The sequence below is a fragment of the Choloepus didactylus genome, chromosome 2 (genome assembly GCF_015220235.1).
Source record: "Choloepus didactylus isolate mChoDid1 chromosome 2, mChoDid1.pri, whole genome shotgun sequence".
In the NCBI taxonomy this organism is placed as follows: Eukaryota; Metazoa; Chordata; class Mammalia; order Pilosa; family Megalonychidae; genus Choloepus; species Choloepus didactylus.
In genome coordinates this window covers 44,551,308-44,571,684 of record NC_051308.1, presented here as the reverse complement: position 1 = coordinate 44,571,684, position 20,377 = coordinate 44,551,308, and the positions used below count along the sequence as shown (strand labels likewise).

Below are 20,377 nucleotides of genomic sequence, written 5' to 3'. Positions count from 1 at the left end.
CTTGTTGGTCTCAGAACATCATCAGCTACTTTGGGCTTAATAGATCATGAAGGATACCTTTAAAGAAAGAAAAGGACAAAGCATATATGTAGAAAGTCTTACTTGTACGTGTTCTTTTGCTTGCCACCAACCAGTTATCCAGTCCTGATCCCAGAGCAATTGAAGCCCACCCAACCTCTCCTGATGGCAGGCCCAGGGCATTTGTCTCAATAAGTCAAAACCTAAAAGTAGTTTGGCTTTAGTCCTTGTAGCACAGAACTCTGCTGGTCATGATGAAAAGGGGAGGGTGCTAGTTGCAGGACTGTGCTAAATAATTTAACCAAAAACATGCAGGATTTTCAGATCATTTTACTACCTCTTTTGTAGAAGTCTGATTGCCTCACCCTGTTTCTCTCTCATGGCCCAGAGATATTTTTGCAGTGCTCAGTCTTGGCCACATTCAGGGATACTGCTCTGCTATTAGAGCTATGGGTAAAGACTTAGTGACTTTTTCAAGCTATTTATCTATTTCCCCTAAATAAATATGAGCACCAGATCTTCTACATCTCTCTGTTTTACCACTTCTTTTCATCTTCCTCCTTCCCTCTTTTTCTCTCCTTTCTCTTTCCTTCTCTCTCTTTCCTCCCCCTCTCTCTCCCTCTCTCTCCTTCCTCTCCCCCTTCCTCCGTCTCTTCTTTCCTTCCTTCCCTCCTTCCTCTCTTCCCTCCTTCCTCCCTCCCTTCCTTCCTTCCTTCTTCCTTGTATGATTTTTAGCAACTACTAAGTAGTCTACAGGACCATGACAATTCAAAGATGTTAATAATAGCATCTGAGTGCTTAATGTGTATCAACTCATTCGTTCCTCACAACAACCCAAAAGGCACTGTTTTAAATCCTGTTCTGAAAATAAGGAAGATACACTCAAAGAAGATAAATAACTTGTCTAGTTGAAGAGCTAATTAGTGGGAGACTTGGGATTTCAACGTAGACAGTCTGATTTCCATAGCTTGTTCTTTTAACCATTGTTCTATTTTGCCAACATGATGATGATGATGATGGTGATAATATTAATAACAACAATCACAATGATAATCTGTTCTCTCTGTACTTTGATGATGTCTCACCCTTGGGGCTTGATCTCTGAATTGCTCTTCTAGCAGTGGGGATAGATTTTTGCTTACACTTCCAGTCTCACCAAATTTCCTTTGTGTCTACTGGATAAACTTGAAGGATGGTGAGTCAGGGTTAAGAGGGTAGCAAGTCTGTGACAATGGAATGAAATGAAACTAATGGTTCAAATGGGGATTGAACAAGTGACCCTGGCTTCATTAGCTCTCTCCCTGGGTAAAATACTTGTAATTGTGTTTTACTTTGTAAAATGGTTTAAAAGAAATTTAGTTAAAGTCTGAATGCCTAATCTCCTCTCGTGCAATATTGGAATTTTTCTTCAACATGCCCATATTATACATTTAATAATCTTTATAACTTTAAAGTGATACCATTTTTTTTGGTTCTTTTCTCCAACTGGAATTAGCATCAGGTGGTACTAAAATGGTTAACTGTGAATAACCTCTGTAGGGCCTTAATTCCTATTGTAATACTTTAAAGGATTTCATCACAATTTGGGCATGGTGAAATGTTCAAATTTATGCCTGCATAGAATAAGTAGGCCACATAGATAGATGTAATTGAAACACCTGTATTCATGGTAGTACTAGAATGTTAGTGTAACAGATGGCTTTAGCATTTATCTGCTTCAAATAATAAAATATCTGCTACATTTTACAGGTAAGACAATTGAGATCATGAGAAGTGGCTTCGCGTAAGCTCATACAAATATTTAGGGCTAGCTGAGTATCTGGTTTCTTCATTACCAATACAAAATTATTTTCACTATTTATTTATTATTTTATTTAATTGTTTCATTTTATGTTATGCATCTGTCGTTCGCATTTTTTAATGTTCATTTTTAAGTTAAACTTTTAAGGAAATAATATTCTGAATTCTTTTAAATTCTCTTAAATGAAATACTAAAATATACTATTTCCATTGCATCTGAACTCTCCTCAAGTTAATAAATGTATATTGCCTCTCACCTGTCCACATATACGAGTTTGTTTGCAATTCACCACTTCATATTGAAAAAGAATGTAATGGGTGGTTTAAAGTGATTTTTCTACTCCCTCTCTATATATTCCTTTCTTAGAGGGATCTTAGTATTGATTATTGGTAGGAAATGGACCATCCCCTCTAATTAATAATAACAGAAAACGTTTGAAAGAAAAATGCTAGATCTATTGCCATCATATACTCACAGCTAAAGTTATGTATATAAATAAATTTATTTCCTAAATACTAACTGTGGTCCCCAGACATGTCTTGAAAAATATACCATTTCAAACCCCGGCGAGAACAACTTTTGAAATCTATAAAATGAATAAATGCTTATATTTAGCCTATAGTTTAGCCTGTTAAACCAATTGTTTGTAGGTCAATTTAGGGACACTGGGCTATTACAATCATTTTTCACTCAACGATTAATTCTTTTGCGACCTTTCTCCCTACTCCGACTGGCAAATGGTTAATTTTGTAGTATATAGACATGATTATGGTGTTTTGCATGTAAAGCTAATACATATAAAAATCTTATTTATGGAACAATATCCATTTCCAGGTTCAGCTGTTATCAATCAAATGAATTAGAAAACTAGATTATGCTTAGACAGGCAGCTTTAATCTGCTTATTTACTGAATAAATAATTTTATAAATGAATTAACAGATGTTTCATAATTACTAAGGCATTCAGTCTCATAATCTTTCATTCGCTTATATAAGTTTTTAGGTTAGCGACATAGAGAAATATGTTTTCAATAGAGAAATAATCCCTGCTGAAACTTTAAAATATATTGAAAACGAATTATCTAGCTCTTTCATGTTTGATACACCCTCATTTCATTCATTCATTAATTTATTCATTCACTCAAAAATATTTATTGAGCACTTATACATTGTGCCAGGTGGTAAACACAATGAACATGATTCTTGTCCTCCTGGAGCCATAGGCATGTAAGTTTTTAAGAAATATGTTTTAAAATAGAAACATCTGAAAATCTATACTCATTTTTCCTTTTTTAAAAACACATATCAGAGGGAGCATCTAATTTCACCTGACCTAGTCATGGAAGTCCTCACAGAGAAGGTAGTATTTAGGCTAGATTTTAGTGACAAGTGATATTGTGTCCAGAGAAAACAGAGAAAGTGTCTGTTGTATTTTGAGAACCAATAAAATTCTAAGTATGACTGCAGAATGCCTCAGGTTATTTTCATCAGAATTCAAAATGTGTCAGCTTTATCAATGTCCCGAAAGAATTCACATGTCGATATTGCCAACAATATAAATCATTGTCCTGAAAATCCAAGCTATTCAGTTGCTTCTTCCACGGTCTTCCTCATATCCACTATGATTCAAAGTATGCTTGAGTGCAACATCATACAGGTAAGAATTTGAGAAATCTCTTCTAGCATATGACTCCTTACACCATCAAATCCTTTGTGGTATTGAATAAATAATCAAACAAATAACAGTGCAAAGCTTTTTCCATCATTTAAATCTGTGGCTGCTTAAATTTTCCATTGATGGTAGGTAACTTTTTCTTTCGATGTGTTCTTTGCTGTTTCAAAAAATGCTACTGAAGACTTTTTGCTTTGGAAATGGAAGAGTGTTTCAGTCTGCCAGGCTGCCAAAATGCAGTATACCAAAAATGGGCTGGCTTTCAACAATGTGAATTTACTAGTTTACAAGTTTACAGTCCTGAGGCTAGGAAAATGTCCAAATCAAGACAGCATCAAGACGATACCTTCTTCCTGAAGATGGACTGCTGGCGATCTGCAATCCTGGACTCCTCTGTCAGACGGCTTATGGTGGTGTCTGCGGGTCTCTCTGTTCTCTTTTGGGTTCCCTTGCTTCCAGTTTCTGGCATCAGTGGCTTCCTTTCTGTTTCTGTGGCTTTCCTTCTCAGCTTCTTTGTCTTTCTCTCTGTGTGTTTCTCTCCACTTTCATCCTATTTATAAAGGACTCCAGTAAGAGGATTAACATCCAGCCTGGGCCATGCCCCAACTGGAGTAAACTAATCAAAAAGCCCCACTGACAATAGGTTCACACCCACAGGACTGGATTCACTTTAAGAACACAATTTTCTGGGTCCATTCAGCTTTTAACTATCACAAAGAGTAATGATGATCATACTTGAAAGTTTTTTAAAAAGATATATTTCAGATTTTGAGTGAAGTTTGCATTTGGCATGCTCATGTACCCATTTATACTTATGCTGGCAGAAGGTCATACCTAAATTAATTTTGCTATAATTTCCATCTTTTCCATACTATTTTATTAGCATTAGAAAGGGGGGGGGGGCTAGATTTATTTATAATTTATTTAGGTGAAATCCAAAAACCATAAAAATAGCCATTTTAAAGTGAGCAATTCAGCGGCATTTTGTACATTCACAATGTTGTGCAACCACCACCTCTATCTGTTTCCAAAACATTTCCATCATTCCAAAGTAAAACTCCTTACCCATTAAGCAGTTTCTTCCCATCTGCCCCTCGCCCACCCTCTGTAGATTGGTAAGAAAAAAAAATTCCTATGACAAAATGCACCTTCCAGAATTAGAGGCTCATTTTTCGTGAGGGAAGGTAGAATATAATGGCACTTAGATGGCATGTAGTAAATTTAGAGCACTGAAGAAAATTCCAATGAGGAATACCACCGTAACTATACCAATTTAAGTGGGAAATAGATACATTTTCATTAATATTAAATTAATTACATTGCTAAGAAATGTCACACTACTATTGACAAAATTTGCCTTTCATTCCTAGACCCAACTTTTACTCACGTTTGGAATTTAGGATGAAAACAATAGGATCTCTCTCATTTGGTAGTCACAGAAGAAAAACCTTCCTTCCATCCATATGTTCAAGTCAACTTCTTAATAGCTATTCTTTGGAGAAATTTGTATTATGGAAACAAGTCACATAGAACTGCCCCAGTGTTTCCATATTAGCAAAGGAGAAAATATCATCTGTGTACCTTTAATCTCACTACAAAAAAGGGGGATTGAGTTATATTGCTTCAAATATTATATCCCAGAAATGAAGCCATCTTTCCAGGCTTGAAATAGCTTCATTTTAGTAGGTTTAAAAATATATGTTAGAATATATGTCAGTTAGATTTAAACTTAGATTTTATAACACATTTAGCTTAAGCATTTAAATTTAAAACAACCATAACCAATCATTCTTCAAAAATAAGATGAAAATCTAATAATTTGAATGCTTTTGCTTAAAGATAATGCAATTAGCAAATTCTTGAGGAATCACATGGAGGTCAATATTCAAATTACCATTCCAAATGAAGTACTTGAAACTTACACATGACTGAAATAATAGGAGTTAGAAAATACCTCATGTCAAACATTTAATGTCAGCTAAATTAGTATAATCTCAAAGTCAATATTTTCCTTAAAATAGAAAAAAAAATCCTATTATTTCTTATGCCTTGTTGTACCTCCCAGAACAAAAAGGAGGACCTGCCATCAATGTTTCTCAGCAGTTTTATTTGATTGCTCAGGAACCCAGGCAATGTAAGGTGCTGAAATTCTAAGGACGGGTTGATGCTTAATATTAAGGGGATGCTGCCCTCTTGTTAAACTCTGCCTGATTCACATCAGCAGCATCAGGCGACAACGGCACGTTCACCAGATTTTCCAAGTGATGAAAATGTCAGGAAATCCAAAGTTATGGTTCCCTCCAACAACCATAACTTGGTCACTTTGCACAGAATTATTAAGGAAGAAAAGTTAGAAAACTGACAAGTAGTATAAACCTACAGTTACAATGAGTCTGTGTCTACACAGACAGGGCAAAATTCAGTGAGGAAGCAATTAGCTGTGCAACTCAGGCGAAAATTGTCCTTTTCTAGAATAATCATAAAAGCAAAGCAAAAGCATTTTTGTTTGAATTAAATTATCTGGATAACTGGCTCAATATTCTACTTTGTAAATGTAGATATAAAGGAAAAAAGAACTACTAGAATGATCTGAATTTCAGAATTTAATGTCATTTTTACATTAAATTGGTGTGTTTTTCTACATATTATAAACATATGTCTAACCAAAAGAGACCACTTGAGCAGTGAAATTGACTCCTATTTATATTTATAATGTCATAAATACATTCATGGAGGGACACCCAGTGAATTTTAGGTTAATTTTATTTTTTCTATCAAGTGAAATGACATTTAAAAGCTGATTCTAGATGTAGCTATGGTGATATCAAGGCAAGAAGGGAAGAAATGCCTCAATGTTGCCGTTATTTATATAGATGTAAGTTAAGATGGAAATATAGAACGGTGGAGTTTGGGGAGAATAGAAATTACATATTACTTTTAAAGGCATTAGAATTCCCTTCCTCACCATCCCCAGCTCCCCTTCACCCTGGAGTGCCCTTCAGGAGCTGTAACACATCTGAGTGTGGTGTGGGGACTGAGAACTCAGCTTCTTCCCTTTCCTCTGCATTTTGAAAGACCACTCAGTAGCTGACCAGCAAGGATAGTGAGCCTTGGCTCTGTCAAGATGGACAACAAAAGCTTCTGAGCAAACAAGATCACTTCTTCGTAACTGAAAAATGAGCACAGAGTATAGTGCCCACAAGTGGACAAATCATTTTCCTGTTTTCTCAAATTTGTGAGAGATGACCCCCACTCCCACCCTGCCCTGGACTGAGTCCCTAGCTGTTTGGGGACTTATAAAGGGTAGAGAACTAGAAAACAATTCTCACAATAAGAACACTTGCACCACTTATTTTGAGTATTAAAAGAAATGCCTTTTTTTTTTTTAACCTCCACCTGGTTACATGAGACATAACAGTTGTTTGAACTTCCCCAAAAGTATTTGCTAGTCCTAGCAGAAAAAAAAATCCCTTAACATTCAGCATTATCAGGCTAGTCAAAATATCATATCAGCTCAATTTTGTTACACGCACACTGCCATTCTAGAGGCAGCTGTAATTGGTATGCTTATGTCAACTCATGTTTTAATTTAATTTCTGAGGTTTTAACTTTCTTTTATTAAATCGTAGATTTGGACCTCTCATTAAAAGTCTCTAGAAAAATCACTAAAAATAAAATAATAGTTTTTTTGGCCTTGTTCTTATTTTTAAATAAGGTTGTTTTTTTTTTTTTTTTCTTCTATGGCATAGGAAAAATAATGCCTCATAGCATTATAATGAGCAACAAATAAAATGAAGTCCTTTAAGTATTGTAGACACTATGGACAAGGAAAGCAGCTTCTCATTCCTCTTCTTATTAGTATTATTAGTGTTAACAGCAGGCAGTTTCCCTAGGCAACAGCAGGATGTCCTCAGAGGGCTCTGACACCCCAAAGCAGTTCCTACACTGCATGTCTGGGAAGTGGGAAGGTGGACTGTTGTCAATACTTGATCAGGGAAGCTGTCAGCTGCACATGCTCACATCAGATACTGGAGAGAAAAGATCATAGTCCCTGACTAAATGGTTGGAAATAAAGTCATAGATGGGACCACACACATTATTAGCTTCCTAGGACTTCTGGGTTTCTTATAAACATCTGATGGGTAACAGTCAAATTCAGTAATATTAAATAGCCAGCTTCTATTCTTTTTTTTTGAAATTGTTATATGTAAGGCCCTTATTGTTCACAGATCACAGGAAGTTACTTTTCCATACTATTTCCCTGAGTAGAGTTGCTGACTGTAGTTAATTGTGAGGATAACACTTAATGTGTGTAACTGTGTGTACAAGTGTTGACTCCATCACTAGACCATGAGCTCTTTGAGGGCAAGGGCCATGCTATATTCATCTTTTGTTCCGTATCACAGTGCCTCAGCATATAGTTGGCAAAAAGAAATAGCTGAATTAATGAATTTCTTCACCTGAAGTGGTAATCATATAGAGAGGCTGAAATAAGCAAATAATAAATCAAAAAGAGCTGGAAATAATACAATAACCATGATAGTTTAAGGTTAAGAAATAAATATTTGCAAATAACTGACCATTTTGACTTGTAAAAATAGCAATTTCATATGCTTCATTCATTCTAGTGGTTGGTTATATTTACATGCTGTCTCCCTCCAAGAACCTTAGAATATCTGTAATGTTTTCCCACCACAACCCTTCAAGATGGGCAGAGGAATTTTACTTAGTTTTACCCATTCCTCAAAGATAATATAATTTCAGTTAATATCCCTAAGGCTCAGAGAAATAAAATAATCTACACTTTATTGAGTTAACATATGCTTTTATTCAACAAATACTTGAGGACCAAATATGTTCCAGGCACTATGCTTGGGACTGAGAATACGAAAGTCTAAATGCAAAGTCCCTGACCCATGTTGGATCTGACAATGCAATAATGAGGTGTCAAGACAAGTAGCCAGGCTGTAAGTTATATTATGTGAGGGAGTATGCTACAGAAATATAAAAAAAGAGACACCTGGTTCAGACCAGGAAGAGAGGGGTCAAGGAAGGCTTTTAGAAGGAAGAAACTTCTAGGCTAAGACTTGAGGGGTGAACTAGTCAAATAATGGGAAATGGCAGAAATGGGGAGAAGCTGAGTTCTTTAATCTTCTAGGCTGCTTAAAGCAGATACCATGAAATAGGTTGACTTAAACAATAGAAATTTAATAGCTTACAATTTGAGGCTGTCCAAAACAGGCCTCATCAAGGTGATGCTTTCTTCCTGAAGATCAGCTGCCAGTGATCCTTGACTCCTCTGCACATGGCAAGGCACATGGAGGCATCTGCTGTTCTCTCCCTTCTCTTCCAGGTTTCACTGATTTCATCTTCTTGCTTCTGTAGCTTTCTCTCTCTTCCTCTGAATTTAATTCTCTTACAAAGGACTCTAGTAATAGGATTAAGACCCATCCTGAATGAGGTGTGGGCCACACCTTAACTGAAGTAGCCTCATCAAAAGGTCCTGTTTACAGTGGATTCACACCCACAGGAATGGATTAGCTTTAAGAACACGTTTTTCTGTGGCCCAGAGGAGTTGACTTGCCTAAGGTCACAAAGCTAGTTCTCCGCCACAGGTGAAACATAACCCAGATCTCTGAACTCTTCCATGCTGTAAGTACTCTTTTTTCTGATATTGCCTATTTGCCCATTTCTTGATTTTGTTGAACTCTAAATTGAATTCTTTCAATCAAGCCTGTTTACAAAATAACTTTTGTGGATTGAATCAATGGCCTATAATCAATTACTTCCCAGAAGTTGTAAGCATTTTACAAGTGTCCAGTAATTTCCCCAGTTTTGTATATGTGGAATATTTTCAAATTCCTCTATTAAGTTTTCATGTCTGAATAGCGCTGTGACAAAGAGACCAGGTTAAGGTTCAAACACCTAAAAGTTTGACTTCAAAAGGCTTAATTTAAGCATGCAGTTAGAATGGCAAACATTAAGTGTGCTGACTGTTGCAGTTCGATGATTAATGCCACAGATAATAATCAAACATGTTTTATTGCATAACTGATAACATGCTCACACAATGAAGACATTAAGATACTTTGAACTATTCAACATGCCGCAAACTAAATGCCAGCATTTGTTTTTATAGTTTTTGTAATCTCACCTGCTAAGACCCTTATCTTCATAAAACCACTGAGTTCCTGAATAAATATTGTGCCACAGATTTAAATCTTCTGGGGGATTTGATGCAAGTGGTTGCTGGATTTTACATCTCAGAAGCTCATATCTAAAGCAAAAGACAAGCAGGAACATTGGGATTATCTCAACTAATGTTATGACCAAAATTCAGGTTGTTTTATGGCATGTATGTGTAGGGTGTTCATGTAAATATAAAGAAAACACCTTGTGTTTACTGCTGCAAATTTTTTTGGGTAAATATTTTTTTGATTAAAGCTTTTATAAATTCAATTATTTCAAATAAATTGCCTACATTTCCCACTTTCCTAATATCAGTAAGAATTATAACATTTTAGACAACTTTGTCAGATTTGCCAAAACTTAATGCTAGTTTCACATAAAGTAGAAATGCCAAATGGTTGTCAAGTTAATAATTTCCCAAGACTGCTACCATCAAAACTTTATAAACAATATTTTCAACTCCATATTCTTAGCTAAGTGTCAAGTTCAAGTTGTCAGAAAGTCTTTTCAGAAATATGACTCTTTCTTTTCATCTTATCTATATCCCTGACCACATTCTTCACATGTTTTCAGATAATCATGTGCCAAGTAATTTTGTGTTAGCACTGGAATTTTGAGGCATATTTGTACAAATGTATCATTTAGATCATGCATCAAGTTTACCTAACACATAAGAAGAATATACTTTGAATAACAAGAAACAGATTATGTAGAGAATTCTTCGAGAATTTGTGTTTGCTGTTTCAAGGATTTTTAGTTCTTCAAAATATTATGGTATTTCTACCTTGACAAACTTTTATGGTCCCACATCAGTCAAGGCACATAATATGAAATTTTATGCAAGTCATGAGTTGGAGAATATCCAATAAGGAAATAATTCTATATCTGTATGTCAGTGAAATTCTCCCTTCCTCCTTTTTGGAGAGATAAGTCCCTAGCAAAATCGAAAAGCACAGCGATTTTCTCTTACCTCAAATTTGGTCCGTTTGGCTTGGATGGTGGCTGCCAAGAAATCCCGACATACGATTCACTGAGTGGAACCACTGACAATGGGCTGACATCCCGAGGTAGGGTGGAGAGGGTGGTTACATACGTAGGTAAGCTCTCTGTGCACCCTCCTAAGTGTCCATTACCCCCTGAACAAGCCACAATGGTGACAGAGTAGTTAGTGAAAGGAATCAGATGAGTGATTGTTTGACTTAACAATGAGGAAGTAACATTGGTTATAGTCAGATGAGGGCCAGCCATGCGGATCTCATAGCTAAGGATGTCTCCATTCTTGATGATTGGGGGTTTCCAAGTGACCTGAAACAAAAGGTAAACTTAGAATCAGTGTGACGATACAGGATCAGAGCAACTGAAGTTTCCAAAGCCTAGAATTTTGCGCTGTCTTATTTTCACTTAAGTCATTTTCTAAATGCCTACTTTCTACTTAGGCCTTTTCAGTAGACAGTAATGAATGGTTTGGGATCAATTAACAGTACACTAGGAACTAAACGAAATGCTGTTTCCTGGGTTTGGCATTTAGTCTTGATACTTTCTAGGACTGTCAGACCAATACTCACGTTAGTGATTCATCCCCACTGTGGGTTTTCTAAAGGACACAGAGCAAACACATGGTGAAAATTCACACGTCCACATGCATCAATAGGGCAGCAGCAGGGTTTGATAGTTTTCTTGTTTATAACTCAATTAAATGAAGCATCAGAACTCCTTGCTTTGTATTGTTAATATGCTCTTAAATATGTCACTAATTTTTTGTAGGGGGGAGGTGTCATAATTTGTATTTTCTGAGGATGCACAAAGATTCAGTTCCTGAATCTTACTTCTGCATGTTGTACCAAGTAAAGCAATAACAGCACATCTCATTTGCAAAGATCAGAGACAGAAACCTTTTAAAAAATCAAAGGATGATCCTATTTAACTAACTCAAGGATTCAAGCATCCAGAAGAAAGAAAGAATATTTTGTAATGGAATACCATAATGCCTAGAATTTCTTCTCTTTTCTGGCTAAAATTTTCAAAGGGCATAGTGGTAGCACACCCACATTTATATGGGGAAAAAGTATCCTAGAAAAATGTACATAGGCCATTAAAAAGTCACTTATTTTTATGATATCCTGGTTCATCTCTCCTACTGTTGTCTTGCAACAATACTTAAATTTGAGGGGTATATTTCATCTCCCAAACAGAGTATATGGTTTTTGAGAGCAGAGACTAATTGTATACACATTTAGTGCCAGGCATACGGAGGTGGAGTTCAAGAAGTAATTGTGGAGTCATGGCCCATTAGATTATGTTTTTTTTTTCCTTAGCATATAGTTATATAGAAGATTTAAAGGACAGATTTCTACAAGATGATATATTAATATTTACATTCTGTAATTCCACACAAAATCAATGTCAGAAAGGAGTAACAGAAAAATCAGAAGAGAGGACTGAGCAAAATTTTCTATCTCAAATCAAAGAGGAAAAGTTTCTTACAGAAGGAATATGATCCGCAATTTCCCAAAAAGTACTCTTTCTAATAATTGATGACAAAATGGGTTCTCTCCATGTCAGTTGGGCAGTTGTCTGATGTCTATTGTGGTAATTTATAATTAACGACATCCCAAAATCTACCCACGTTTTACCACACAGCACGAAATCAGTGCTGATTTTAAAAACATTGTCTTGGAGAATTCCTCTAAAAGAAGCTTTAATTGTGTTCCTTATGAGCACCAAGGACTTGTCTGGTTGTAGAAAAGATAAATAACTTTTAAAAAAGCAAAGGTTGTAGAGCGTACAGAGCATTCTTTTTGTTTTGGAGGGGGTTTTACTCTCCACGGATTTGATAAAAAGACTCAAGGTCAAACTCAGGGGGCTTCTTGGTACTTGTAACCTAAATGAAAGATGGAAGGACTATCACAGCTAAATTCTACCTGACTGATTTGTAGTATACTACCTCCTTGCTTCTGGAACCAGAATATTCTGAGAGTTCAGGTCAGAGTTGGCAGCACTTGAAAGGAGTTCAACTTGAGAGAGAGTCTGTGTTAGCAGTTGAGCTAAGAGTGAATTGATCTGGAACTCGTTATTGAGGCTGTGAAAAAGCATTCATGAGATAAAACTTGAATAAGATATCTACCAGCAGAGATTAAGAGAGTTGATGTAACGACTCTGGAGACAGTCATTTGAAGACCTTAAAAATCCTTATTTTCTCTACGATAAATGTTTCTGTCCAGAAACTAGCTGTTTTCCTCATTTACAAAGTTACAGACTTAAAAAATATATCTCTTTGACAGTAGTGAGTTTTAAGGCATGCATACATGTCCACAGAAAATTTTTAAAGGAATATACAAAACAACCTTTTATAACAAGAAGAAGAAGGACATTGTCATTATTGTCAGTAGGCTAACAGAAATGCTGTCTAATTTGATCACCTTCCTGAAAATAATCTGCAGCCATTATTAAAAATAAATTGTGTCCAAGATTTGTAAGAAGCCAGTTAGCTAAATATTGGATTCTGTTCTTTCTTATGCTAAAGACCACATTTACTATAGTGTGGCCATAATGTATGAGACTAAAACTTTGTCAATTTAATTTCATATGTCCTTTATACCTGTTGTTCAGAGGTGGGATTATGAAATATCGTGGCATCCCATGAAACTCAGACCTGGCCTGAATAAACAAGAGATGAGTTCTCTAAAGCTATCATTTTACAGTGAAAACTTTAAAAGAGAATTGTATTTTCTGGCTAGAAATAAAATGTTCATTTCAGGGATGCCTTGCCTACTGTAGTGATTTATTTTAACTGAATGTTTTTTAATTATTTCGATTTCTATTTTTCTGTTTGGTTATTATAAGTTCTATGAACATAGGATATGTAGGTAGTTGGTTAGGTGTTTAAGGAACTAACATTTTACTCAGATCCCTCACTCAGATCCCTCAAGAGTGGCCTTAAAAAATTAAGGCACCTTCAAAGATTCCTATTTTAAACTAAAACTTAAGCATGCAGATTGGTTGCTTGTTTCAGGCCTGAAAACAGTAACACATATAAACACTGTAACCTAATTACTTCCTTCTTTAACTCACTTAAAGTATATTTAAGAGCTGTATGAATAAAAGCATCTATGGAACTTACTATAATTGAGAATGGACTAAGAATAAATTTCCTTCATATTTGACCCAGTCTATGCCACGAAAGCTTTCTGACTTTGAGGAATGCACTTAACGTCTCTGGGCCTCTGTTTCATGTGTAAAATGAAGAGACAATCCCTACCCTCATTTCTAGATAGAAGATAATATAATTCTAAAACTCCTTAATCATTACAGGATACCAATGAACTACAGGTAAGAGCAGATAGAAATATCTGTCTCTTTATAGCAATTCCTCTCAATAACTGACTCCCTGGCAAAGCTTCAGTGGTGAAGATGTATGTACCCCAGAAAACATGTTCTTAAATGTAATCTAGACATAGGGAACTGGTGGTTTGATGGATTGAGCCCTCTACCACGTGATTTGCCCCTGGGAAGACTGTTGCTGCAAAGGAGAAGCTAGGCCTCCCTATAATTGTGCCTAAGAGCCTCCTCCTGAATGCCTCTTTGTTGCTCAGATGTGGCCCTCTCTCCCTAGCTAAGCCAGCTTGGCAATTGAAATCACTGCCCTCCCCTCTACGTGGGATCTGACGCCCAGGGGAGTGAATATCCCTGGCAACGTGGAATATGACTCCTGGGGAGGAATCTAGACCTGGCATCGTGGATGGAGAACATCTACTTGACCAAAAAGGGGATGTGAAAGGAAATGAAATAAGCCTCAGTGGCAGAGAGATTCCAAAAGGAGCCAAGAGGTCACTCTGGTGGGCACTCTTACGCACAATATAGACAGCCCTTTTTAGGTTCCAATGAATTGGGGTAGCTGGTGGTGGATACCTGAAACTATCAAAGTACAACCCAGAACCCATGAATCTTGAAGACAATTGTATAAAAATGTGGCTTATGAGGGGGGACAGTGGGATTGGGGGGGCCATGAGGATCACACTCCCCTTTGTCTAGTTTGTGGATGGATGAGTGGAAGGTGCGGGAAACAAACAAACAAACAGACAAGGGCGCCCAGTGTTCTTTTTTACTTTAGTTGCTCTTTTTCACTTTAATTATTATTCTGGTTATTTTTGTGTGTGTGGTAACGAGGGTGTTGGGGATTGATTTTGGTGATGAATGCACAACTATGTAATGGTACTGTGAACAATCGAATGTATGATTTGTTTTGTATGACTGTGTGGTATGTAAATATATCTCAATAAAATAAATATTAAAAAAATGCAATCTATTTCTGTGGGTGCAAACCTATTGTAAGTAGGACATTTTGATGAGGTTACTTCAGTTAAGAAGGTGTGGTCCACCTTAACTGGGATGGGTCTTAAAACTGTTACTGGAGTCCTTTCTAAATGGAGTGAATTTCAGACACACAGAGAGAAAGCCACAGGAAGCAAGAAGCTGGACATCGATGGAACCCAGAAGAGAAGAGAAAGACCAGGAGATGCTGCCATGTGCCTTGCCATGTGACAGAGGAGCCAAGGATCACTGGCAACCAGCCCCAGAATGTCAGTATTCAGGAATAAAGCATCGCCTTGATGACAGCTTAATTTGGACTTTCTTTTAGCCTCAAAACTGTAAGCAAATAAGTTCTCATTGTTTAACCCAGACCATTTCATGGTTTTTGCTTAAGCAGCCCAGAAAACTAAAACAGCTCCTCATACAGAAGAGGTGTGCAATAAATCTAAAGTTCTCCAAAATTTCCTCCTTTCCTTTTAAAATTAACATTAATTTTTAATTCCAAATATTATATTGGCATTTTGCAATCACTGAAAGAGTACAAAGTAAAAGAAAGGAAAAGCTAATTATGGCTCCTCATCTTTTCCTATCTCTCACCATTCCCACCCTCTCGAGGTGTAAAGATAAAAGAACTTGCACTCTATTCTTCCATAGTGTTTTGTATGCTCATTCATGTGAAGCAAACATACCCACACATATGTAAAGTCTCTCTCTCTTTCTGGTTTTTAATTTCTTACAGAAAAGAAATTATTCTATACTTATCATCTGCAACTTGATTTATATGCTTAACAAGATATCATGGACATAACCTATCAATTTTTGCTTCTGCATAATATTCCATTAATGACCGAAAACAAATTGTCCAGCTACTAGCCTCATGACAAACATTCATTTATTTATTCCATTTACATTACTGCTAAAAACAATATTGGAAAGTCTATGCTTACATACCAGTGTATTTATTTTTCATTGGCCAGATTGCCGAAAGTTGCGATGCTAAAACTTAAATGTATTTTTAATTTTAATCATTATTAGTCGATTACTTTCTAAAAGTGTTAAAGCACTTCTCTCTATCACAGGTGATGAATGTGCCCATGATCTACGTCCTCATGAGCTCTTGAAATTACTGCTTCTTTAAATTTTTGCCAAATTATTTAATTATTTTTTAATAACTTTGCTCTCCCCTGACTTTTGGTGATATATAAATATTTTCAAATACTATTGACTATTTTTATTTCCTCTTAAATTTATATCCATATTTTATGCCTATTTTCTATTGAATTGTGTCTTTTTATTACAAATTAGATGTTCTTTGCATATAATAGAGAAATAGCCAGTATTTCTGTAATATTTGTCATTTGTTTTTCTTCCCAATTTATCTTCTGAAATTTAACTTTTGTTGGGGGTGGGGTGAGAGATTTGTCTTAAGCTTTGCCAAAAAAAAAAAAAAAATCAAATTATCTTCTAGGTATATATACATATATATCTATCATTTCTTTTAAGGCAACTGAGTTTCTTTTCTTTAGAAAGAGGTCTCCACCTTTAGGTTAATAAAAATTTTCCTTTATTTTCTTCTTGTTTTTCTGTTTTTTTTTCTTTTTAACATTAAAATTTTTAATCTATTTGGAATTTAGTTACAATATAATGTGGAAGGATCTTGTTTTTTTCTTTCACATGGATTGCTGGTAGGACAGTATCATTTTTTAAGCAAATCATCCTTCCTCAGTAAAATAAAATGCCACTTCTACAATAAGTCAAGTTTCCACATAAACTTGTATCTGGTTCCAATAACCATTTGTCTATTCTTATGTCAATATCATACTGCTCTAATTCAGTGACTTTAGGATAAATTGAAGTACAAGGAAGGTGTTCCCTCACTCTTCTGCCATAATTTTCTTAAGTATTTTGGACCATTTAGTCTTCTCTTTATGCTGCAAAATCATTTTATCCAGTTTGAAACGAAACAAAACAAAGTTATGCTGTTCATATGTTAGGTTTGGAAGGATAAACTTCACTATGGAATAAAATCTTTCCATGCAGGAACACAGGGTAATCTCCCATTGTTGCAGTGTGAAGAAGCCGAGAAGAGGGGGCCCAGGGACCATACCCTTGGGTGTGAACCCCAGCTCTTACCCCTTCTGTCATCTCAGGCAGGTTACTAAATTTCCCAAATAGCAATTTTCCTGTCTGTGAAATGGGGGTAATAATAGCATCTATTAGCCTCGTTGTAAGGATGAAACGACAGCAATGCTCAGAATATACTCTGAACTCAATAGATATTTGTTTCATTATTATTTTATACTCTTTGATAAAATTTTATGTTTTGTTCTTTGTGGTTTGAGTTAGACCAGACATTACAAACTGGCCCATCTTCAAGCTATTGTGAGAGTGCTGAGATTTTCTTTGGTTTATGACCAAATTTATGACCAAATCTGCAGACGTGCAGTGCTAACAGTACACACCAGAATAAAGCTGCCAGTGGGCATGCTTGTTCCTCAAGGCACACGTGCCAAGGACGGTGGTTTCATTATTCTGCACAGAGTGAGAACTTAGCAAGTAGCAGGAGCTGTGAACTGCAGGCCTGCTCTCTTTATTCTGCTTTAGTTTGAGAAGGTGAGTCTGAGATGGGGCATCAGTGTTCAGAGTCCTGTGCTATCATCAGGAAAGAAGTTTGTTGCTGCTTAGTTATTTCTATGTTGTATTTATTATTAGTCCTCAATTTTACTCAGGGCTTCAGTGCAGCCATCTTATAAGTAGACTCTATCACACTTAAATACTTTCTTCCTAATTTTATTTTACTTTTAAGTTTTGTTCTGCTGCTGAATTTTACCTGTTTTTTCCCCACATCTGTTGATAAAAATATACACATTTTCCCCTTTAACCATTTCTTATAAGCAGTATGTTGATAGACTTCCTGACATTGAACCATCCTTACACATTTGGAATTAAACCACATTTGTCCTGGTATATAATTCTTTTGACACGTTGCTTAATTCAATTTGCTAATATTTTATTTAGAAGTTCTGTACCTATATTCATATATGAAATTAGTCTATAGTTTTATTGAACCCTTTTTCCAAGTTTTGGTATAGTACTTTTAGTAACTTTAAAAAATGAAATGAATTTTCTTAAGCAATTACATACAAAATAAAAGTGTATGACTTCTTTGATATTATACATTACTTATTTTCCTTGTAATCAAATATGATTTTAAGGAATATGATTTTGATCTATGTCCCTGTGCGCTCCAATTTCCCTTTCTTAATGACAATATCTGTGCAAAATCATATCATATTTTTTTATAACTTATTAATATATTACTTTGGATTTGTTTGCAATTGGCCTGAGTTGTGTTGTTTCTCCTGCTTCCCCTATTGACTGTAAATTCTTACAGGGGCATGGTATAATGAAAGGAACACCTGGTATGAAATGAGACAAACTTGGTTCCTATACCAGGTCTGCTCCCTTTTGACCCTCACCCCATCAACTGTTATCCCCTAATCTTCTTAACCTGATTCATTTTTCCCCCCAAGTCACTTCCTGGCATATTGATATTTATTTGTTGTATTCTGTCTAAAACATAAGTTCCATGAGGGCAGGGCTTTGTTTTGGTCTCTGCTCTATCTCCATTGCCTAGAAGAGAAACAAAGGAGTGTTGGTGATCAATAATGCTAGTAGAACTGAAATTATTATTGTTGTTACTAATAGTATGACAACTTCCTTCATTCTAATACTTAGAACAGCTCTGTGTAAATGTTGAATAAGTTTATTAATCAATGCATTAATGACCATCCTTTTGTTATTCCTCATAAATTCTTTATGTGTTTGCAATTCTGACTGTTTAATCCCACATTGTACAAAGAGAAGTCATTGTATATCTGTCATGCCTCAGCTGGCCAGATAATCTATACCAGATGGACATGTACTTTGGCAAAGTTTATGGGCTTTCTGAACATAATGTGAAAAAATAATACTAAGGTGCAAATATGTTATGCTACTGTAATATTATTTAAATATATATCATCAATTGCTAGGTTTGGTTGAATATTCCTGCTATCTTAGTTGATAACTTTTAATTTCCTAGCTATAAAATGATAAAGAATAAAAGGTGTGAATTTGAAAAAGTTATCAGTACTGTTCAGTGTCTGTATACTTCAGGCACCTCTCTTGACCTCGGGAGACTTGGGTGAGTGCCTATGATATTCAGCTCCTTAGTTACATCCAAATTCTACTCCATCAGGCTGCAAGCTATGTATATTGTTTTATATTTGGGTTGAGGTTAAAACAATCAAAAGAGGAAGTTAAAAAAGAAAGAAAGAAAATGCCATGCAACTTGTTTTGAATACATTTGATCATTTATATATGCTGAATCAAGTAGAATTGGACATTAAATTTTTATTCTACTGAAAATATTTGTTCTTTTTTTCAGAGCTGCCATAATCAGCAATGCCTAGTTATTAAAGTTTTGTTAGAAAGAATCCAGAAAATGTCTATTGTGTAGCTTTGCCTTTGTGAAGGGACAATGTTATGTTGCATTTTATAGATTGACACTGCTTACCGAAGTTTTGCAAAATTCCCCCAGGATTAAGAAAAAGAGTCATTTCTGAAATGATTAATAACTCTAGTTTTTTTTTTTTTTTTCTTTCTTTTTCATTTGAATGCAGACTAATTTTAAACTTGCTTAAAAATCATTTGTGGACTGAATTTCTTACAATTAGTTAAGTAGTTGACTCTGACATGTTCATACAATAAATATGATTCATTGCATACTAAAAATTAATTTCCTTTTAGTTTTAGACAACAGAATTCTACACATTTTTAATATTTCTATATTCCCAGGAAAAAGGTGCCTTTCTTCTATCAGTCTTATACTAAAACTAATCAATAAATACTGCTAAAACTAGTATTTAGTTTGTAGGTTAAATTAAATTTCATCCACAATTTATACTATTTAGCATCATCTAGTGTTTGCTTTTGGTGAGGGAGGGAAAGAACACAACATAGATCCAAATAATAATTTCAACAGATGAACTTTGCTGTTATGCAAATGTCCTTTGTTTTGTGCTCTGGTGAGCAAGCTACTGCACCAGCACTTTTGGCATTAGTACAAGACTGAATCCATGGAAGCATGTGTATATTTACACAAAAGAGGCTTCTAAGCTACAAAACTCCCTCCTGTTTGGTTACACTAATTTCCCTTGAATGAAGTTTGTATGCAAGCCAAAACAATGGTAGTTATCCTGTCCTCTAGAGTTCATTCCCAATAGAATGAGGTTAATAATTGAACACTTTCTAGATAACCCAGTAATATGTGATTTTTATTTATCTCCTTATCATTTTGATCCTTTGATTATTAAAAAAAAAATCAGAATATTGGTAATTGTAGC

The 20,377-nt window shown here is 35.4% G+C and overlaps 1 protein-coding gene across 1 annotated transcript in view; it reads right to left on the bottom strand.

The window, feature by feature from the left end:
- USH2A (usherin) overlaps positions 1-20,377 on the bottom strand; it is an 891,077-nt gene that overhangs the window by 231,450 nt on the left and 639,250 nt on the right. Inside the window, 2 exon segments of the mRNA XM_037823757.1 lie at positions 9,646-9,768; positions 10,651-10,985. Of these exon segments, the coding sequence (XP_037679685.1) occupies positions 9,646-9,768; positions 10,651-10,985 (458 nt within the window).